Raw genomic sequence first — 24,315 nt, 5'->3', positions numbered from 1 at the left:
AGTCTGGCCGTCTTGCAGGCCACCCAATTTCCCAGCAATGTTCTCTCTAATGCTAACTCATTTCGAACAAAGAACAATACAGCACAGGAACAGGCCCTTCGGCCCTCCAAACCCGTGCCGCTCCCTGGTCCAAACTAGACCATTCTTTTGTATCCCTCCATTCCCACTCCGTTCATATCGCTGTCTAGATAAGTCTTAAACGTTCCCAGTGTGTCCACCTCCACCACCTTGCCTGGCAGCGCATTCCAGGCCCCCACCACCCTCTGTGTAAAATATGTCCTTCTGATATCTGTGTTAAACCTCCCCCCCTTCACCTTGAACCTATGACCCCTCGTGAACGTCACCACCGACCTGGGGAAAAGCTTCCCACCGTTCACCCTATCTATGCCTTTCATAATTTTATACACCTCTATTAAGTCTCCCCTCATCCTCCGTCTTTCCAGGGAGAACAACCCCAGTTTACCCAATCTCTCCTCATAACTAAGCCCCTCCATACCAGGTAACATCCTGGTAAACCTCCTCTGTACTCTCTCCAAAGCCTCCACGTCCTTCTGGTAGTGTGGCGACCAGAACTGGACGCAGTATTCCAGATGTGGCCGAACCAACGTTCTATACATCTGCAACATCAGACCCCAACTTTTATACTCTATGCCCCGTCCTATAAAGGCAAGCATGCCATATGCCTTCTTCACCACCTTCTCCACCTGTGACGTCACTTTCAAGGATCTGTGGACTTGCACACCCAGGTCCCTCTGCGTATCTACACCCTTTATGGTTCTGCCATTTATCATATAGCTCCTCCCTACATTATTTCTACCAAAATGCATCACTTCGCATTTATCAGGATTGAACTCCATCTGCCATTTCTTTGCCCAAATTTCCAGCCTATCTATATCCTTCTGTAGCTTCTGACAATGCTCCTCACTATCTGCAAGTCCTGCCAATTTTGTGTCGTCCGCAAACTTACTGATCACCCTAGTTACACCTTCTTCCAGATCATTTATATAAATCACAAACAGCAGAGGTCCCAATACAGAGCCCTGCGGAACACCACTAGTCACAGGCCTCCAGCCGGAAAAAGACCCTTCCACTACCACCCTCTGTCTTCTGTGACCAAGCCAGTTCTCCACCCATCTAGCCACCTCCCCCTTTATCCCATGAGATCCAACCTTTTTCACCGTGAGGGACTTTGTCAAACGCTTTACTAAAGTCCATATAGACGACATCCACGGCCCTTCCCTCGTCAACCATTTTGGTCACTTCTTCAAAAAACACCACCAGGTTAGTGAGGCATGACCTCCCTCTCACAAAACCAATTTCACTGAAACATCAAACCAAAACCTGTAACACCAAAATGCAGCATCAAGGGAGCTCAGCTCATCAGTCTGTTATGGCGGTGACTTTATGTCAAATTTCAGGGACATGGCTATTTGGATAAAAGAAGAGGCATCTGTACCATTTACAGAGCCACTGAGGTCCTGGAATTTCATATTTGTTAAAATCTCTCATAGACTGTCAGTAAAAGTTGAAGCTCATAACAGTGAGCATCAAACCAACGTGATCGCACACCAAATGCACATGAACACAATGGATCCCCTTTTGTCTTTGGTCCATCTCCCCCACAGAGCCATACAAATGCACTTGGTGGCTCTCTGGAACATTGGGAATCCTGCTACCCTGACACCTGCAGGCTCCTACTACTCCATCTGTGTGGGAAAAGACTGGTGTACAAGTCTCAATGACCTCTGTTATGCAGCGATACATGGTGAGATGTTGATGTTGTTGCCAGCTCCACCCTGGAAGGAACCTGAGGCTCATTCTCACCTAGCTGCACGTCTGGTTAGAGGAGGTAGAACAATCAATCACCATCTTCTTGGTGAATCGTAGCCACTTCAGATTGCTCCTGGCTGAGGTAGGTGGTGCTCCTTGAAGACCATTGCTGTTCATGGTCTCCAATTGAGAGTTGTCTTCCTCCACCCTCTGTGTGCAGCTTCCCCTCTCTGTCACCTGTACTTCATCTCCCTGTCCTGCAGCAGCACAAGAGGACCTACAACTAAAGATCCAACGAGTGATAACAAGCTTTCTGCTCACAGGTCTCCAAACTCTACCCAACTTCTTGGAAAAATCCAACATCATTCCCTTTTGACTCCAACAACGTATGGCTGCTCTTCCAATAAAGGAGCACACTATACTAAATATACCCCAACAAATGTATCTCACATGAAAGCCCCAATATGATGCCTTTGAATAGCACTACTAGCGGGTCCCTCATGCCTGCACAGCTGTGAGTAGTTATTGGAGGGTAGTAATGGGACTTGTGAGGTCCAAAAGAGCAGGTTGATTGCTGAATCAGTGGCAGACACTGAACAAGGTGGTTTACCCACAATGAATGTCCTCACTATCGCTCTTTCAAGTGTAGAGATCCATCCAGATCAGCCACCATTTTCAGGCCCTCCCGGCTCCTGCATTTTCATTGAATATATTTTTATGACAATGTCTGTCACATTGAACAGACTGTACCTAATATACATGAAAGTTAGTTAGGTGGCATGAAATTGTAATTTTCATAAATAATGAAGGAATACATGGTTTAAATTTAGAGAGTTAACCTAGCCCCAATTTTGTATGCTTGTTAGCTTATTAATTTTAGCTTATTAATTCCCATTTTTACATTCTGCCAATTCTGAAATTGACAGGGAATCGGAGTGTAAATAGAAACTGGTAATAATGAATGCATAAATGCTTGTGATTTCAAGTGCAACTTCCTGATTATGCCCCCCAGCCCCCCCACCACAGGAAATTCTACCGCAGAACCCATGCCGGTATAAGCGGAGTCAATTACCGATATTCAAATCAAGATTTTAAAGGAAATGTTGAACTTCCTTGTTCATTATCCCAATTGAACTGATGTACTTTAAAGTGACTTTTCATAACTTGACTTTTCAATAAATGTGCTCTTTAAGTAGTTTCCACATTCTCCATGATTATCACAAGATTGTTTTGGGTTGCTTAATGTTCCTGATTTTCTCTATCACCCTGTGTGGAGGGCATGCCCCTGTCTACATTAATGGATTTGAAGTTAAAATGGTCAAAAACTTCAAGTTTGTAGGTGTCCAGATCACCAACAACCTGTCCTGGTCCCTCCATGCCGACACTATAGTTAAGAAAGCTCCCAATGCCTCTACTTTCTCAGGAGACTAAGGAAATTTGGTATGTCTGCTACAACTCTCACCAATCTCTACAGATGCACCATAGAAAGCATTCTTTCTGGTTGTATCACAGCTTGGTATGGCTCCTGCTCTGTCCAAAACTGCAAGAAATTATAAAGGTTTGTGAACGAAGTCCAGTCCATCACTCAAACCAGCCTCCCATCCATTGACTCTGTCTACACTTTCCGTGCCTCGGAAAAGCAGCCAGCATAATCAAGGACCACACACACCCCGGACACACTCTCTTCCACCTTCTTCCATCAGGAAAAAGATACAAAAGTCTGAGATCACATACCAACCGACTCAAAAAAGCTTCTTCCCTGCCTCCATCAGACTTTTGAATCGACCTACCTCGCATTAAGTTGATCTTTCTCTACACCCTAGCTATGACTGTAACACTACATTCTCCACTCCTTTCCTGCTCTATGTACGGTATGCTTTGTCTATATAGTGCACAAGAAACAATACTTTCACTGTATACTAAGACATGTGACATAATACATAAATCAAATCAAAATGTGATTAAGTGGCCCAATACCATTTTCACAGTGGAATGGCTGAAATTGATCATTCACGCTGGGAGAAGATTTTGTCCCTTTGCTATTTGTAACAATATCGTAAATGCATTCTTTATACATGTGTTTACAATTGCACTACAAATAGCAAAGAGAGAAATCTTCTTCCCATATGTGAAATCATGATCAAATGTCAGCAAACTATCATTCCACAGCAGAGCAATCGTGTTGAAAATAATGTTTCCCCACAGCATCACTCAGTTTTAAAGATGTTTTTCATTTGTTTTACCACAGATTAGTATTTTTAACTTATGTATAATATATGTTCTGATCTGGAAATGAAAGTTATTGAAGTCAATGACTTCAATGAAGTGCAAAAGGCTTTTGTGGACAAGATTAAGATAATTGAGAAGAAAATATTAATTGGTGCGTCATCATCACTGAAGATGAAATGATTTCCTTATTCTTGTAATCCATCCCTCTCTCATTAAAGTTCAACATACCATTTGCTTTCCTAAATACTTGCTTTACCAGTATGCGAATCACTTCCCCTTCCCACATCCGGTCATCCGTCATTTGTTCTTAAAATTGCTACTTTTTGTTGCAATTCTCACAGTTCTAACACATTGTCCCTCCCTTCAGTTCTGACGTAGAGTTAAAGGACTCAACGCGTTAACTCTGCTTTCTCCCCTTACCGAGGCTCCCAGACCTGCTAAGTTTTTTCCAGCATCCTCTGTCCTGTTTCAGATTCCAGCATCTGAGGTATTTTGCCAATGCTAACTTTCTATGTTCCTTGTGTGAGTACACCCAATTCTTTATAAACATCAACATTGAGAAATTTCACACCTATTAAAAATGTTTTTTTTATTCTTACTACCATATTAAATAACTTCACACTTCCTCACACAATACTCATCTGCCCACTCAATTAACTTGTTTACATCCCTTTGCAATTTACCCCTCACAATTTTCATTCACACCTTGTTTTATATTGTTAGCAAACTTTGCTCTATTATTCATTGTTTCTTCATCTAAGTTATGAATGTAGATTGTAGATAGCGAGGCCTCAGCACTGATCCGTGCGACACACCACACAGCCAACAATTTGAAAATGCCCTGTTTATTCTCTTCCTGTCTGCTAACCAATGCTCTATTCCAACTAATACATTTCACTCATTTTAATCTTTTGTTTGGTAACTTATTGAATACCTTTTGCAAATCCAAGCATGCTACATCTACCCCATTAGTTACATTCTCAAAAAACACAAATAAATTTGTCAAATACCATTTCCCTTTCGAAAGCTCATGTTTATTTTGTCTGACTGTACTATGACTTTCTAATTGCATTGCTAAGACTTCCCTAAGTAATAGATTAAAGCTTTTTCCCAACAACTGGCCTATAGTTCTTGTTCAATCACATAATTTCTGTGTGTAGCCAGCACTAACCACACTCATGGTTGTACACCTAAACGGGGGCCTAATACCAATACCTGTTAGCAATACTTAAAACTACTTTGCATGTCTTCAAGAGAAGCCTCCGCACCCTCGTGGACAATGCCACAGCTGACCGACCTGATAGAAGATCTGCTCTTGTTGGCAGAGAGCTGGTTAAATTATTTACTAGGATGCTACCGGGAATTGATGGTTTGAGTTATAAGGAGAGGCTGGATAGACTGGGACTTTTTTCTCTGGAGCGTAGGAGCCTGAGGGGTGATCTTTTTGAGGTCTATAAAATAATGAGGGGCATAAATCAGCTAGATAGTCAATATCTTTTCCCAAAGGTAGAGGAGGCTAAAACTAGAGGGCATAGGTTTAAGGTGAGACGGGAGAGATACAAAAGTGTCCAGAGGGGCAATTTTTTCACACAAAGGGTGGTGAGTGTCTGGAACAAGCTGCCAGAGGTACTAGTAGAGGCAGGTACAATTTTGTCTTTTAAAAAGCATTTAGACAGTTACATGGGTAAGATGGGTATAGAGGGATATGGACCAAATGCGAGCAACTGGGACTAGCTTAGGGGTTTAAAATAAAAAGGGTGGCATGGACAAGTTGGGCCGAAGGGCCTGTTTCCATGCTGTAAATATCTATGACTCTAAGTGCAATGTCCTCAGTGAGACTCGTCTACCTGAAGAGGGTCAGCTCAAGATCAGCATCAGGTGCTGTGGAAAGAGCCATGGCAAGTTGCCACAGTGTAGTTTGTAGATAGTATACATTGCTGAGTACCAACGGTGGACGGATTGAATCTTTAACATGCCTATCAAGCAGTTGCTTTGTCTGGATATGTTTTAACCTCATGTATATTTTTGGAGCTCAGCTCATGCAGGCATGTAGAGATTATTCCATCCCGCTCCTGACTAGTGCCTTGTATATGGTGAACAGGCTTTGCAGAGTCAGGTAGAGGCACAGAATTGCAAACCTCTAAACCTGCCCTTGCAGCCATAGTACTTACATGCCTGGTCCAATTAAGTGTCCGGTTAATGTCTTGGATCACTGTTTGTGCGGAGTTTGCATGTTCTCCCCTTGTCTGCATGGGCTTCCTCCGGGTGCTCCAGTTTCCTCCCACAGTTCGAAGGACCTGTTGGTTAGGTGCATTGGCCATGATAAATTTTCCTTCAATGTACCTGAACAGGCAGCGGAGCGTGGCGACTAGGGAGTTTTCACAGTAACTTCAATGCAGTGTTAATGTAAGCCTACTTGTGATGCTAATAAAAAATAATAAAATAAATGTATAAATAAAAGTGCTCATCCCCATCAACATCTTTCATAATTTCTTGTTAACTGCTGTAGGTTTGGGAAGTGCTATTATACTGTGATATTCCTTGGCTGAATTCTGCTTGATTTGTGACAAGAGAAGAGAGTATGATATGAGAACACAAGACCACTTTTATATTTAATTACTGCATTACCATTATTGTGTAGTTATGGGAATCAATATGTGTTTCCATAGTATAACATGCACATTATAGAAAACCTAATTAGAATGAACATTTTTCTGTTATTACAATGTCTGAACCCCCTCCTCCACAGCACCACAAAATCAACCTTCTTTCATCATTCAAACTGAATAATGTCAGGTATATTGATTGCTGCTGTGCTTCCAACCTCTACTCTGCCATTACAAAAGAGTTATGTCAGGTTTGGTTCATTGGTAGCAATAATTATTGACAAAACAGAGGGTCATGGAGCTCCACTCCAGAATCTCTAGCACAAACCCTAGGCTGAGACTCTATTACAACACTGGGGTTGATTCCTCTTCCATCTGAGGTGTTGAATTTCAGACACAATCTCACAACTTGGCCAATATTTATTCCGCAACCAACGGTTTATTTTTTTAAATGCTATTTGGTCATTTTGTCTGGTGTTTTTGGGTCCTTGCTATAAATAAACTGAATTGTTGTATTTCTCGTTGTTACAATAGTGACTACACTTCAGAAGTATCTTGTTTACTTCGTACATTCTGAGATTGTAAAACGTCCTTTATAAATGCAACCTTTCTCTTTCTTTCCTTAAAGAAAGCGGTGGTTGGGATGCAATATGTTAAACTTGGAACGTTCCTTCTTGCAGTATGTTCAATCTGTCTTCATGGCACATATGGATTCAATTTGCATACTCCTTCTATATTCTCTTCTAACACATCACTTGCTGCATTCTTGTTAGCATTTCTGTGTCAGTAAGCACCGTCACATTTTGTTTCAACTTCAACTATCCCTTGTGGGCAAGCTCTGTTTTGAAGGAATATTTTTGCCTTACATTTGTACTTGTCATTAGACCACAGACATTTTTTTGAGGCCTCCTGCCACATTGCCAAATGAAGACTATATTTATACTATCAGTGAAATGTTGCCATGCCTGGTACCAATTTGTTTTGTACCACCAAAAATGTGCATTAACAGAGCTAATTGCAAAAGTTGGCTTACAACCGCTGCTGTTCTGCCATTTTCCCACTGCTAGATTCTTGGGGCCCAAGATGCTGGAAGGATGATGAATGAGACCGGATGAACCCACTTCCACCAGGGTTCAATCCCAATGATATATAGTTCCACTAAGGGGACCTATAGATGAACCTATAGATGACCTTGGTTTCATCTATTTCAATGGTGCTTGTTTGGGAGAGCTCCCAGTCCCTCCCAGGAATTTCCATCTATTTTGTTCTCCGATAGGCCGTACTGTGCTTACAGTTGTTGAGAAAACCTTGGGTGGACTAAAGACCCTGGAATGATGGAAGGAGCAGATAATCGACCGAGGAAGAGTTCCATTACCTTGCACGAAAACTCAAAGAGCTCTTTTGGGGAAACAGAGTTGCGGCTGCTGTGTTCCTGTGAGGCAGTTCTTGGGCTGGCATACAGCTGCATCAACATTATAGTCTTCTGTTGGGATAGATATCAATGATGTGCATGCCCTGACCTTACTAATGATCCTGTCCTTACAATGTGAGATGGCATCAGGGAACTTTACTTTAATAACAGAAGACACCTAATGGAATTTTAGTGCCTTGCACCTTTAATAAAGTAGCAGGTGAGGGGCTTCAGAGTATGAAAGGATCAATATAAAAAATGCATTGTGATTTTTATTTTCCTCATTCATTTTTATGAATTTATATTTTGTGCAGATATCACTTAAAAACGTAGTGCACTGCAAAGTTATGTTAACAGATGTTCTAAAGGTTGGAGATAAGTGATTATCTGAATAATTTCAGGAATTGAGGAAGGATAAATTCCAGTGTAGATCTATAATAGGCATCAGAGGATGTATAAAATATTTGAGGTAGGGTTTTCTAGCTGACTTTGGGATCTCAAGAGTTGTCAGCACCAAATGAGAGTCCCGATACTACTCTTGTCATGCATGGGACCAGCTCAGTGATATTCCAGGAAACAAATTGCTAATTGGTCACCTCCACGCTGATGGGTGGGTTTCCAATGCTGCAGCCCAATCAGACGATCGGCAGCTCTGGATCCTTGGCAGTCCCACCAAGAAAGGTGGCCATTGCTGAGGTATGTTATATCCTGTGGGGGGGCACCTCAAAATGCAGCCACTTTCAGAGCTGAAAAGTATGATGATTGCAAAGTTGGTTGACCCCGCCTGCATTTGGGCCCCAGGTGCAGCTTTTTCTATCAGTGGCTTCCTTTTTGGGGCATTGAGCCTTTGACTCCAAGGGACTTTGTGCATTAAGGCCGTCTCCATAAAGCCAACTGCTTGCACACATGGTGGGGTGGCTGCTCCACCACTGACAAAATGCCAGCGGCACTGCAAAAATGTTCAAAGTTTATTTATTAGTGTCACAAGTAGGCCCTATTAACACTGCAATGAAGTTATTGTGAAAATCCCCTAGTCGCCACACTCTGGTGCCTGTTCAGGTACACTGGGGAAAAACTTAGCATGGCCAATGCACCCAACCAGCATGTCTTTCGCACTGTGCAAGGAAACTGGAGCACCCAGAGGAAACCCACGCAGACTCCACACAGACAGTGACCCAAGCACAGGAATCAAACCTGGGTCCCTGGTGCTGTGAGGCAGCAGTGCTAACCACTGTGCCACCATACCACACTCAACCACTTGCAGTCTTAAGCATGAAAACTGGCTGCCTCTTGCATGAGGTGGGTAGCTGGTCCATTCTCAGGCCACTCTGGAAACAGGCCTGGCAGCAGGAATGTCATGATGTGGAGATGCCGGCGTTGGACTGGGGTAAACACAGTAAGGAGTTTAACAACACCAGGTTAAAGTCCAACAGGTTTATTTGGTAGCAAAAGCCACACAAGCTTTCGGAGCTGCAAGCCCCTTCTTCAGGAATGTGTCAGGAAGCCATCCCAATGCGACACGCTTATTTTTCTGCTCCCGCTTCCAAGCCAGCCACTGCGGGGCCAGGAAAATTCAGCCCGTGGCTTTAACACCTGGGCGAATTACAGTCTCGCTGTAACTGAGCAAAGATAAGCAACTTCTTGTTCATAAGTACATTATTCAATCTTTCTAATCAAAGAAGAACTGGGTGTTGCAAAAGTTGATATAAAAATATGTTCATCATCTCCAAAGTTCAAGATTCAAACTCAGCTTTGGGAGTAAGCATTAAAGAATATACAAAATCCAGATGTTTTGTAGCAGATGTTCTGCCATGTATATTCCTCAGAAAACAATTTTAAAAATTTAATTTACAGGGAAATAAATCCAGCTCAGGGACATGAAGTAATTTTCTCTTTGTTGGCTGTGCAAAAGCTGTTCCAAACTTGACAACTGATTTGTGATGCTTGGCTCTGTGGGAGATAGGCAGGAGTTTATAGCACTCCTGTGGGCCCTTAAGAATGGAAATTAAATTATTTCCCCACTAGTTTCATCACATTGGATTAATGACATCACTAGCCCAAAAATATGGAATAAATCAGAGCATTTTAGGAGTACAAAAGAAAAATATTACAGTAGAGAATTTGCTTTGTTTGCTGTCTCTGGCAAAATCATAGCACATTTTTCAATTTCAAAACAAAAGAAAAATAAATCTTTCTTCTGTACATTGAGACATGTTCTGACCAGGTGAGGAGAGATTGAATGTCTCCCCTCCTTTCCCTCTCCTCATTTGAGCACAACAGGCTTTTCATTTGAAGTGGTGATACTCACCAATTCAGTGAGTACTTAATAGTTTGTGCTGTGATCATAAAAGGGCCAATCAGACATACTGGCTGGAATTTTACTATCCCGCCTGCCACAGGAATCGGAGCGGGGGAGGGGCCGGAACATGGTAAGGTCTGTTGACCTCAGGCGAGATTTTACAATTTCAGGAGGAGCGAGGCCATAAATTCCTGCTCATTTTCTTGACGTTAGCTTAATTATACTTAAATCAATCCAAGTAATTCCCTCCCTAACAGCATTGTGTGGGTCAACCCACAGCACATGGACTGCAGCGTTTCAAGAAGGCAGCTCACCACAACTTCTCAAGGGCAACCAAGGATGAGGCATTAAATGCTGGACAGCTAGCGACGCCCATGTCCCATGAATGAATAAAAAGAAGTAAAAGGAGGTGATTGCCAAGTGGTATTATCGCTAGACTATTAACCTAGAAACTCAGCTAATGTTCTAGGGTCCGGGTTCGAATCCCACCCATGGCAGATGCTGGAATTTGAATTCCATAAAAAAGAAATCTGGAATTAAGAATCTACTGATGACCATGAAACCATTGTCGATTGTCGGAAAAACCCATCTGGTTCACTAATGTCCTTTAGTGAAGGAAATCTGCCGTCCTTACCTGGTCTGGCCTACATGTGACTCCAGAGCCACAGCAATGTGCTTGACTCTCAACTGCCCTCCAAGGGCAACTAGGGATGGGCAGAAAATGCTGGCCGGCGACACCCGTGTCCCACGAATGAACACAAAATAGGTACTGACTTTCACATACACGCAAATACAGATTATAGAGCAAGGAAAGATTGATTTGTCAAATTACAGTCTGGCAATGGGTGGGGATAAAAACAAGAGTATACAGTTCATAGTTTGGTGACTCAGCTGGCTTCAGGCCAAATTTGATGGTCTCACTATTTCTGATCTAAAGATGTAGATGATTGAGTTGGTTGCTCTTCAGGAGACACAGTCATGGAGTTGAGTTCTTTCTTTGAAATTTCTATCAGATGGAGAGGGAGGCAACAGTACCAGGCAGGACCCAACATTTACAAGTTGGTTCTGCACAGAGAGCATGTGCTTAAAACACACACAAAGGTATTGTCTGATCATGTGACCGTTTCCCCCAGCCACAATTGTATATTCCAATTGTAACTTGATCAACTCATTAACTAGCTCATGTCTGGAAAGCTATTTTAAACCAGGGCCCCATTGTCCAAGCAATTAGTCTTTGGTGGTCTAGTTGAATAACTCTGATGATTGCCATAGATGCCTTGTCAACAGAACAGGAGATGTAGGGTCTTTCACACGCCTCAGGGGGCCATTGTCTTTGGTGAGATTTGGAGACTTGCTGTCTTCATTCCAATGGAGTTGGAATATGAATGTATAGTAAATGCAAATAATTATGAGGTTGGCCATAATTCACTTTAAGCTTTATTCCTTTTGATTTAATTTTGATCAACCTGATATCAGACATGTATGAAAACCCATCACAATGCTTAAGAGTCCCCTAACTGAGCCATAGAGTTTCTGTTTGCACGCTATATGGGGCAGTTTGCATTCGATATCATGCAATAAATCTGAGACTCTTGCTAATCTGCGCCTTCATTTTTGGGCTTAAATTATGTATGATGTTCTTATATGGGGCTGTTTGCATTTGATATATACATCATACATAATGTAAGCCCAAAAATATAGGCACAGATTAGCAAGAGTCTCAAATTTGTGTTGGGATATTGCTGGAATTTGATCAGTTGATTGCACAGAGCACAGACTGCACAGTTGACTGCTTTCCAGCACAGAGCAGTGGTATGGTCTGGCAAACCCATGCAGTAGCAATGAATTTGAAATCGGCCACCCAATTGCACTAAGGGAGCATATGTTAATGATGGGGTTGCCTCTCCATTTTGTGACTCTCAGACCTCCCAATATCCTCAGATATAGCCTCCCATCCATTGACTCTGTCTATACTTCCCGCTGCCTTGGCAAAGCAACCAGCATAATTAAGGACCCCACGCACTCTCTTCCACCTTCTGCCATCGGGAAAAAGATACAGAAGTCTGAGGTCACGTACCAACCGACTCAAGAACAGCTTCTTCCTGGCTGCTGTTAGACTTTTGAATGGACTTACCTTGCATTAAATTGATCTTTATCTACACCTTAGCTATGACTGTAACACTACATCCCGCACTCTCTCATTTCCTTCTCTATGAACGGTATGCTTTGTCTGTATAGCGCGCAAGAAACAATACTTTTCACTGGAAGTTAATACATATGACAATAATAAATCAAATCAAATCAAATGGTGGCAGGTGCATGTGTGGCAGTCATTTTCTGCATTTGATGGTTTAAGCCCCCCATACCAGCTCTCATCCACCCATCATCATGGGGGCTAAATATCAAGGTCACCATTTCACAAGGAGAATAGTCACTGCTACTGCATAGGCTTAGTAGAGGCTGGTTTAGTAATCTGGTGCTTGAGCAGACAGTTCAGCAGCATTCTGAGCAGGTATTGATGATTCATTAACTGGACTTAGACAGGTATTATGGGAGCTTAGATTCCTCTTATAAAACCCAGGCAACCATGAATTCAGTGCATGGCTGAATAATGTTGACTTAGCCAGACAAGAGGTAGAATATACCATTACTCTGTGTTGGTAAGTATTATATTCAACTGATTAAATTCCCACAATACCCCTATATTAGGTAACAATATAAACCATGTTACATTTGAAAAAAATGTTTCAGAGTCTGGCTTTAATAGTTTAAACTAAATCAAATATTAGGAAGCTGCGACAGGCTTGAAATCTGCAATCCTTTTGAGGCAAAAGTGGTGTCGTTTTGGTGGAGATGGCCAGAATTTGGGACATAAATTGCATGATCTTCGCAAATGCAAGCTGAATTCCAAAGGACCTGGGTGCATGCAAATGGCAAGATATTGAGGGCGAAAGCTGCTCCTTCATATTTCCACCATTCACAACTAAATTACATTAGAATCTGTCCATAGGTTACCTACGTGACTTGTCAAATTGGTAGCACTGTGGTGTGTTGATTCATCTCCAATATTGGGCATTGAACTTTACTATGACTCTTGTCATCTTTCCCTTCAGGATAGTCTTCAGTATCTCATTGTAAGTCTGATGCCCGTTCAGCATTCCTCCAGCGCAGGTGACTAACTCAGCAAAGAACTGAGCCCACAGCCTCTGCAACCAGAGGCTGCCCTTTGCTGAGTCTTGATCTTCTCTGTCAGATCCTACTTGCACCTCTGTCTCTATTAGAAAATTCATGTGTTGCATCTCGTCCAGTGGAAAAAAGTTGGAACAATTAATATCATAGCTGAGTGGATTTCTCAGGATTGTTGAGCAGGAGGGAAAGGGTGAATGTTGAAGTGAGGGAGGATATGGCTGGGCAGGTAAAGGTTGAGTGGCAGACGGTCTATGGCTGCTCCTTCGCTCAGTAGATTTATAAACAGCTTCTGGCTCCTCTATTCACCAACCTCATTTTTTCTTTTTTTTTGGCCAAGAAAACATCTGTGTTACAGTGTCCATGAGGGAACAATAGAGCAATAAATTTTCTCCTTGAATCTTAACTCCAGTTCTGGCCAGTTTCTGCTAAGGGAAGGAATTTAAATGGACCCTGGTATCCATTTAAGATGGCTTGACAAATGTAGACGTTTGCCTTATATTTATATCCAATCTCATATCAAAGTATTTGTGAAAATTGTCTCATTGTCAAATTATAAATCTTTTTTAACACACTTACTAATTCTGTGATATCTATTTGAACTTCAAAAGGTACACATGTAGCACTGCTGAGTAAATAGCTTGAATAACGTTGGCCCATAACTTATGAGTACTTGAACCATGTATCTGGGAATTACCCCCAAAACATGCTGGGGAATAGCCGCACCCACTCAACGCAAGGATTGCATGACAGTAACCTGGGAAGTACAAATTTGCAATGGGCAATTATCTTGCACTGTAAACAATCCAAAAATTAGATTTAAATCATGAACTTTGGATGGTTCTGACTGTCTTACAGCAATAGTTACCCAAAAAAAGTACTTGGAGTTACCATTGACCAGGAACTCAACTGGACTCACCACATTAGCACAGTGGCTACAAGAGCAGACCAGAGGCTAGGAATACTGCGGCGAGTAACTCACCTCCTGACTCCCCAAATCCTATCAACCATCTACAAGGCACAAGTTAGGAGTATGATGAAATACTTCCCACTTGCCTGGATGGGTTCAGCTCTAACAACACTCAAGAAGCTTGACACCATCCAAGACAAAGCAGCCCACTTGATTGGCACCACATCTACAAACATCCACTCCCTCCGCTACTGACGCTCAGTAGCAGCAGTGTGTACTATCTACAAGATGCACTGCAGCAATTCGACAAAGATCCTTAGGCAGCACCTTCCAAACCCGTGACCACTTCCATCTAGAAGGACAAGGGCAGCAGATAAATGGGAACACCACCACTGCAGGTTCCCCTCCAAGCCACTCACAGTCCTGACTTGGAAATATATTGCCATTCCTTCGCAGTCGCTGGGTCAAAATCCTGGAATTCCCTCCATAACAACATTGTGGGTCAACCCACAGCACATGCACTGCAATGATTGAAGTAGGCAGCTCACTGCCACCTTCTCAAGGGCAACTAGGGATGGGCAGCCAGTGACACTTATGTCCCATGAACGAATAAAAAAAAACACTGCTAACTTCTGGATAACTACTATTGATCTCCCCCAAACCCCCACACAATACTTAACACCCTCCATCTCCCCATCGCTACACTCACCAAATGCCCAGGTGTGATTCTACTGACACACTGGGAAGCTTTTATAAAAACAAACTTTACTTAACAATGCAGTTTAACTATAACAAAAGAATTAGCTTAACCTTTAACAGTTGAATAATACTTAAACATGAAACGATACGATTCTTAACTGCTAACCTATCACTGTTAGTTGCAATATTTCTCTTATAGACTTAAACCCCTTTTAAAATTAGTGAGCAAAACACAGGCATACTTGCTTTGACTTAGGTTAACAATCTTGGAGCTTTCAGAAAGCCTCTGGAGAGAGAGACATCAGCTCCAGGCAGCAACTGCCCTCACTTTTTAAAATGAAAAGGAAACTGTTCTTTCCCGCAAGTTTAGCTCCTATTAACTATATGACTCGAACTCTGTTAATCAACCTAATCAAAAACTCATATGACACTGCATTCCTGGTCTAAAATCCCAGGAGAACATCAGTAAACAAAAGATCCATTAACTCTACCAAGTAAAATATTCTGAGCTAAAATCAGCTAAAATCAGGTTCACCATGGTAGGCTTCTGCAGAAAATGCAGATGTATGGGATTGGGGGTGATCTAGGAAATTGGATCAGGAATTGGCTAGCGGATAGGAAACAGAGGGTGGTGGTTGATAGTAAATATTCATCATGGAGTGCGGTTACAAGTGGTGTACCTCAGGGATCTGTTTTGGGGCCACTGCTGTTTGTAATATTTATTAATGATCTGGATGAGGGTATAGTTGGGTGGATTAGCAAATTTGCTGATGACACCAAAGTCGGTGGTGTGGTAGACAGTGAGGAAGGGTGTCGTAGTTTGCAGGAAGACTTAGACAGGTTGCAAAGTTGGGCCGAGAGGTGGCGGATGGAGTTTAATGCGGAGAAGTGTGAGGTAATTCACTTTGGTAGGAATAACAGATGTGTTGAGTATAGGGCTAACGGGAGGACTTTGAATAGTGTGGAGGAGCAGAGGGATCTAGGTGTATGTGTGCATAGATCCCTGAAAGTTGGGAATCAAGTAGATAAGGTTGTTAAGAAGGCATATGGTGTCTTGGCGTTTATTGGTAGGGGGATTGAATTTAGGAGTCGTAGCGTTATGTTGCAACTGTACACAACTCTGGTGCGGCCGCACTTGGAGTACTGTGTGCAGTTCTGGTCCCCACATTACAGGAAGGATGTGGAGGCTTTGGAGAGGGTGCAGAGGAGGTTTACCAGGATGTTGCCTGGTATGGAGGGGAGATCCTATGAGGAGAGGCTGAGGGATTTGGGATTGTTTTCGCTGGAAAGGCGGCGGCTAAGAGGGGATCTTATTGAAACATATAAGATGATTAGAGGTTTAGATAGGGTGGATAGTGATAGCCTTTTTCCTCTGATGGAGAAATCCAGCACGAGGGGGCATGGCTTTAAATTGAGGGGGGGTAGTTATAGAACCGATGTCAGGGGTAGGTTCTTTACCCAGAGGGTGGTGAGGGATTGGAATGCCCTGCCAGCATCAGTAGTAAATGCGCCTAGTTTGGGGGCGTTTAAGAGATCCGTAGATAGGTTCATGGACGAAAAGAAATTGGTTTAGGTTGGAGGGTCACAGTTTTTTTTTTTAACTGGTCGGTGCAACATCGTGGGCCGAAGGGCCTGTTCTGCGCTGTAATGTTCTATGTTCTATGTTCTATGTTCTATTATCCTGCAATCTCAGTATTTGAGCTGCACATTTTCCCAGACAAGTCAACTCTTGTAACAAAACACTGCCTCTTAAAGCAGCCCCACCTTAAACATAAGATTTTGTGAGTGATCCTGCCCAGCCTGAGTCGGAAGGTGGGACAAAATAGGAGCCACTGGATTTCAAGGTAAGTAATTACAAGTGGAATGGCAATCCGGCTCAACTCCAGTAGAGGTTACAGCCCATTATTATTACTATTCCAATTAGGGCAATTCGCGATGTGCCTAACCCGCAACACTGACATCCCGTGAACCAATAAACAAAACCTTTGTTAATTTTATACAATGAGAATTAGCTGTCAAACTAATCTATATTTGTTCAGTTTGCAGAATGTACAATTTACTGTCTCTCTTTTGTCTTGCAGCTTGTTGTTAACGCTTTGGTTGCTTCAATACCATCGATTTCTAATGTCATGTTCGTATGTCTTGTATTCTGGCTGATATTTGGCATTGTTGGTGTTCAGATCTTTGGTGGAACTTTCTTTCAATGTGTGGATGAAAATAATGACCGTCTTCCCATTAGTATTGTAAATAATCGATCAGAATGTATTGCATATCAAGATATCGGGTACAAGTGGGTCAACCCCAAGATTAACTTTGATAACGTACTAGCAGCTTACATGGCTCTCCTGCAGGTGGTAAGTAAGCAAAATGCATTTGCTAAGGATCTTTAATCTGTGCCTTAAGATGTTCTGTACTTCAATATAATTTAAGAAAGCTTTGTGAGAGGAATTTATATCAACTGTGAATGAATAATGAGGCTTTTCCATATGACAGTGCATGGGAAAGTATGGAAGCTATTCACAAATTTTCTTTCGGGTATTAGTACATACATTTATAGAATAGCAAAACTTAGGAGAAATTATTAAGGATGTTACTCCAGGGTGTTGCTGAAATTCATAGAATCATAGAATCCCGACAGTGCAGAAGGAGGCCATTCGGCCCATTGAGCGTGCACCAACAACAATCCCAACTGGGCCCCATCCCCATAACCCCACATATTTACCCTGCCAATCCCCCTGACTCTAAGGGCAATTTAACATGGTCAATCAACCTAACCTGCACATCTTTGGACTGTGGGAAGAAACCGGAGCACTGGGAGAAAACCCACGCAGACACGGGGAGAACGTGCAAACTCCACACAGACAATGGCCCCACGCCAGAATTGAAAGCAGGTCCCTGGCGCTGTGAGGCAGCAGTGCTAAGCACTGTGCCACCGTACCACCCAATTGTTAATTTTATTGAAGCTTATTTTCAATTAGCTTTAAATCTGGTGTAAAAAGGAAATCATTGTGTACTCTGCCCAAAGGCAGGTCATTGTCCTGGCTCCTTGCCTGCTGATGCTTTATCCTGAGCTGTTTTTCATGACAGTTTTGGCCTGCAGTAGGGCAGGGAAGCTGAACCCAAGTCTACCTCAGCTGGAATGAGACTTGAACCCATACCATTGACATTATTCTGAGCCACACTCTAGCCACCTAGCCAATGGAGCTAACCTCATGTTCTGGGTCTGTAAAGATGGAGCGCTCCATCGTCTTAGGCATTGCCTTTGAACCGGGGTCCTTCTGTAGATGGATGTACAAAATACCATGGCATTTTTGGGAAAAGGGAATGAGTCAAACTGATCCAGATCAACCTCAGATAAGCGACTTCAAACCACAGTTGCAGCATCTGTGTCAGTTAGGTTTCCAACTTTGGTCAGACATATTCATAGAAACATAGAAACATAGAAAAACTATAGCACAAAACAGGCCCTTCGGCCCCACAAGTTGTGCCGAACATATCCCTACCTTTTAGGCCTACCTATAACCCTCCATCCTATTAAGTCCCATGTACTCATCCAGGAGTCTCTTAAAAGACCCTATTGAGTTTGCCTCCACCACCACTGACGGCAGCCGATTCCACTCACCCACCACCCCCTGCGTGAAAAACTTACCCCGAACATTTCCCCTGTACCTACCCCCCAGCACCTTAAACCTGTGTCCTCTCGTAGCAGACATTTCCACCCTGGGAAAAAGCCTCTGAGAGTCCACCCGATCTATGCCTCTCAACATCTTATATACCTCTATTAGGTGTCCTCTCATCCTATGTCTCTCTAAGGAGAAAAGACCGAGCTCCCTCAGCCATTCCTCATAAGGCATGCCACTCAATCCAGGCAACATCCTTGTAAATCTCCTCTGCACCCTTTCAATCTTTTCCACATCCTCCCTGTGGTATTCATGACAAGACCTACTGCCTCTCAACATCCTTCTCCCACTTTCCTGCCATTAATCACCCAAGGCATCCATGTTCACAGTGCATCAATTTTGCCAGCCAATTAGAAAGCAAATAATCTCTTCATCACCTGATTAGATGATTAATGACTATCAGTAAACCAGTCTTTTTATTCCATGTCCAATATTTTTATGACAAAAGAAAATGTGGAAAAAAAACTCCTTTTCCGCTGTGTTTTTTTTCATTCTGGGTTGCTTGAAGCAGAGTCCAGGAGGTCAGCCTTCAACTCATGGAGACTGCAGAGCAATCCTGGAGAGTTGGGAACCCATAGGGCCAGAATTGTGTGGAGTTGGGAAGACTCCGCAAACCTGTAAAACTGGAAGGCAATATTAGATGCAGAACTCCCACACCTATTTCCAGCAGCCAACTTTTGTCATGGGGGGAGTGGGCAGAGAATGACTCACACAGGACCATTTGAACTTAATGGTGAGTTCAATGGACACTATTTTAGCTAGTCCAGGGGCCTTAGTCTGCAGTGTAGGAATATTAAATTTGTGCTACAGATGTAAATGCTCTTGAAGAGCAGATTAGGTATGTTTCAGTGCAATGATCTGAAGTTTTTTAATGTCCCACTCTTTAAACATGAAAATGCATTGAGGTTGTCAGTCAGAGTTATAAAATCCCTTTGTTGGACTGCTTTGTTTTACAAGGCATTTGTTGTAGGCTAGAAAAAAATACCACCTGGTCATTCAGTTCACCGAAGAAATGCTTCTGGGATCAGTGGGCTGGATTCCATTCCCCCTACACCTCCGTGGAGCGAAAATAGGATCAAATGGGGAAATTTCCCAACACAAGCTACCTGCCTCGGTAGCGAAAATCTGACCCCAGTACAATGGGTGCCACATAACTGAACCATGAGAACATATTTTTAAAATTAACTTTCTTTTGAACCATCAACTCTGCATTAATCAACCAATTATCCTGCTCTAATTCCAAGAGTAATTACTTTTATTAATCATTCACTTTGTTTTTTGATTGCTGGGAGGGGTTCTAATCCATTTACTCCTCTCGTCATTGTACTCTGTTCCTTATGAGGTTACTGCTGCTGTTGCATTCTTTTTCCTTCTTCATGCTGTTGGTAAATAGAACAAGAATGTGTACTCCCATGTAAATCATCTCCCCATGGGCACAAATTGGATTATATGAGAAAAGTATCTCCAAATAAGTATAAGCAATGCCATTGTTGGAAACTGTAGTTTTTTTTTGTCGCTTCGTTTCAAATTCAAACATTCCTAGGTGCAGTTGTGCCCCATTCAGTTTTGGACTGGGCAGTCTGGGTTTGAGTGACCCGTCTGAAAATTTGCAAAATGTAAACTGGACACATATTTGAAATTTGTGAGATTTGCTACATTTTACATCACCCTGGGAAGACTCTTTGAAGCCTAGTTGAAACCTCTATGAAGTATGTTCAATTCTGTCAAAGTCTATCTTTGGACTAGGCGATAGGTCCTAACCCTAGACTGAAAACAAGCAATCCAAGTGGGAAAAGAGACGAAAGGAAGCTGAATTTAATCATTTTCTTTCACTGCTTGATTCCAAAAGGGCTGCTTTTGGACTGTTAGCTTTACCTTATTGCCTTTTAACTGAAACATTATTAAAGCATACTTTACACAAGGAGCAGGCGGTACACATTACTTATCCACAGCTTACAGCAGGACAACATGTAATACCTAACTGAACCTGGGGGGCATAAGCAACTGATCAGAACGCTATAGTCGGAGAAAAGCAAAGCCTTCTACAGATGCATTATCATTTCAAAAGACTAAGGTGCCAAGAAGAATTACAAAAGCAAACTACTGCAGATGCTGGAAATCTGAAATTAAAACAGAATGTACTAGAAATACTCAGCAGGCCAAGTAGCATTTGTACAGTGGTTAGCCCTGCTTCCTCACAGCACCAGAGACCCAGGTTCAATTTCAACCTTGTGGAGTTTGCACGTTCTCCCAATGTCTGTGTGCATTTCCTCCTGGTTTCCTCCTACATTCCAAAGATGTGCAGGTTAGGCAGGTTGGCCATGCTAAATTGCCCCTCAGTGTCCCATGATGTGTAGGTTAAATGGATTAGCCATGATAAATGTGTTGGGTTACAGGGATTGGTGGGGGAAAGGGCCTGGGTAAAATCCACTGTTAGAGAGTCAGTGCAGACTCGATGGGCCAAGTGGCTTCCTCTGCACTGCAGGGATTGTACAGATTTTAAAGAAATTCATGTTTCAAGTCAATGATCCTCCATCAGTAGAATCACTTTGATAATGAAATTCAGTTATATGTTTAAAATTATTTTCAGTTATAATATTAACTTGCTGAACAAGATTCATGTTAACCACAATCATTTTGTATTTTTTTTAATTACAGGCAACATTTGAGGGTTGGTTAGAAATTATGGCAAATGCTGCTGATACTCGTGGGGTAGGTTAATTTTTTTGTGTGTGTCCTGTCACACTCAGTTTGTATTTCCATTGGCTATTTTTGTTCCTTGGCATCATGTTGGGTTTGATGTTATTAAGTGCCTTTTGCCACTCATCCAGCCAAAAGCTTAACCTAGATGGATCCCATTGTTTTTGATTTGCCACTTTCTTATCATTCGGATTTACTTTTCCAATTTGGTGTCATCTGAAAACTTGATTGAGAGCTTTGTTCCCAATTATATACATTGTATGAACAGCAAAGGTGCAACATTAATCTTTGGCATAAGTTAAAGTAAAAAACTGCGGATGCTGGAAATCTGAAATAAATGTTGGGAAAACTCAGCAGGTCTGGCAGCATCTGTGGAGAGAAAAAGAACAAAGTTAATGTTTCAAGTCCAATATGAGTGCAAAACTTCTTTGGAACTTATCCTTAATCCACATGATACTGGCTATATCAACCAGTTTTCAGTCTAGTTCACAAACTTGCATCCTATTCCTTTTTTGAGGACTAATTATTTATGTGACACAATTCCATGGAGAGGCTCTCTACTGTGGTGAAAACCCCAGAAATCCGAAGTCCCACACCCAAACAATCCATAATTTATTTTCACGGGGCAGGACGGGAGTCGAGCCAGGGTTCACACGTGTGTGGTTTATACAGCCAGCTGACCATTTGAATTACCAGCTGCGTCCACTGAAGTGGGATCTTGGTATGTCTCGAGTGTGAAACTCGAGGAGTTTAATCAAGCCTTGATGAAAGCTAAACATATCCACAAAATTCTGTGTCAACACAATAATAATTTTCTCAAAGACATGCATTAAATTTGTTAGGCATGTCATCATATCTTGCCACTACACTTGACCTTGAGAGGTTTACAAGAAAAGCTATTAAAAATAATCTGTATAAGGGCACAGAGACACAACTTACTGGGGCACCAGGACAATGAGACAAGATATGCTGAGCTGCTAACCTAAGCAGTCAAGTAGAGTAGTTTAAAGGCCACCAAACAGTAGTAGTAATGCTGGGCATGGTATAAATCAGGAAGTTAGAGGTGCTTGTAACAAGGGTAATACAGTAATCATGGGAGACATGTGAAGGTGGGATTCTCCCAAAAAGATTCTGAGTGTCAAATTCACATAAAAACTGGAGTAAATCCCATTGGTTTTTTTCAGCAGGATTTTCAAAATGAATCTCCCACACTTTGTGATGCACAGAGAACCCTTGCGAGAATCTTGTGAAAAATCAGTGAGTGAGGCCTATTCCTGCTGGAGAGGCTAGCAGCATAGTGCTGAGCGGGCCACTGCACATGCGCCGGTCAGGCAGCTCCGAGATCGGCACATGCGCAGTCTCCCCGCACTGCCGGCCTCCCAATCACTGGCCAGTTGAATTGCTGGCCAGCACAGCAACCCCGCATCGCTGGCTGTGCGACATCCCCCCCAAGGCCCGATGCTGGCCTCCCGGGCCAGCCTTGACTCCCCCAGCCCCGGTCATTCCAAACTCCACCACCCCACCCCACCCACCCAGATGTCCAGCCCCAATCACTGGCCTCCCTCCCTAGGTCACCGCCAAGTGCAGAGTGGACCCCCCCCCCACCGATCTAACTGCCCCCCAGAGGCCCTGCCCTCATAGGCCCCATCCCCTCTAGCCCCACCCCCTCTAGCCCCACCCCCTTAGCACTGCCCGATGCCTGGTGGGCAGTGCCAATGTGCCCCCTGGGAATTGCCACTTTGCCGCTTGGGCTGTGCCCGGGGCCAGGCTGGCGCTACTAACCTGGCAATACCCAGGAGGCACCCCCCTCACCCCAACCTCCTGGTGGGCCTTCCCTCACTCCAGTGGGGTCCGGCCGTCAGCTCCCCGCAAGTGTTAACCCCGCTGGAGTGAAACACCAGGGGGGAGGAAAGACTCTAGCAGGCCCGGAGACTTCAGTCTCAGGCCCACCAATTAGATGCAAATTCAAATTTAAGTACATTATACAGCTCCGTGCCGATTTATGGTGCAGAGCTGATGGTGCTGGAAATCCGGCATCCGGAGACTTGCGGAGGCCTTGGCACCCAGCAGGAAGCCGCTAAACGGCCTCTGTTTGAGTCTCCCGGCCCACTGCGCTGCAGAATCGCTCCCATGGAGTGGGTAAATCTAATTAGCACTAATGCAGTGGGGGGGTGCTTTCCTGAAGTGTATACGAGATGGATTCTTGGAACAGCACATTAAAGAACCAACTAGGAATCAGTCCATTTTAGATTTAGCATTGAGTAATGAGAAAGGGCTAATTAAAACCATATTATAAAGGGCCCTTTTGGAAATAGTGACCATAATAGGAAACGATTCTACATTAAGCTCAAAAGTGATATAATTCTTTCTGAAACTGGAGTCTTTAATCTAAACAAGTGAAACCATGAAGGTATGAAGGGCAAGTTGACTCTGATGGATTGGGCAAATGCATTGAGAAGATTTGATAGTGGATAGACAATGGTTAACATTTGAAGAATTATTACATGATCTGCAACAAATGTACATATCCTCTAAGAAACAAACATCCAACAGGAAATGTGAATTAACCATGCCGATAAAAATAAATTCAAGATTGCATTAAATTAAAGGAAGAGTCTCATAAGATTGCCAGAAAAAGAATCCAGCAAAGAAGAACCAAGGAACTGATAAAGAAATGGAAAAGAAAATATCAATGCAAGCTAGCAAGCAACATACAGATAGATTGTAAAAGTTTATTTCGGTATGTGAAATGGAAAAAATTTGCAAAGGCAAATGAAATTGCAGGCGGGAACATGAGAATTTATAATGGAGAGGAGGGAAATGGC

General features: G+C 42.8%; 1 protein-coding gene across 1 annotated transcript in view; it reads left to right on the top strand.

The window, feature by feature from the left end:
* The window catches only part of LOC144511122 (sodium channel protein type 9 subunit alpha-like), a 92,841-nt gene that overhangs the window by 33,566 nt on the left and 34,960 nt on the right, over positions 1–24,315 (top strand). The window contains exons 10-11 of the mRNA XM_078241143.1: positions 17,192–17,464; positions 21,449–21,502. Of these exons, the coding sequence (XP_078097269.1) occupies positions 17,192–17,464; positions 21,449–21,502 (327 nt within the window). The remainder of the gene's footprint in view (positions 1–17,191; positions 17,465–21,448; positions 21,503–24,315) is intronic.

This window comes from Mustelus asterias, chromosome 1, assembly GCF_964213995.1.
Source record: "Mustelus asterias chromosome 1, sMusAst1.hap1.1, whole genome shotgun sequence".
Lineage (NCBI taxonomy): Eukaryota > Metazoa > Chordata > Chondrichthyes > Carcharhiniformes > Triakidae > Mustelus > Mustelus asterias.
The sequence above is the reverse complement of the archived record's forward strand: the minus strand, read 5'-3'. Positions and strand labels throughout refer to the sequence as shown.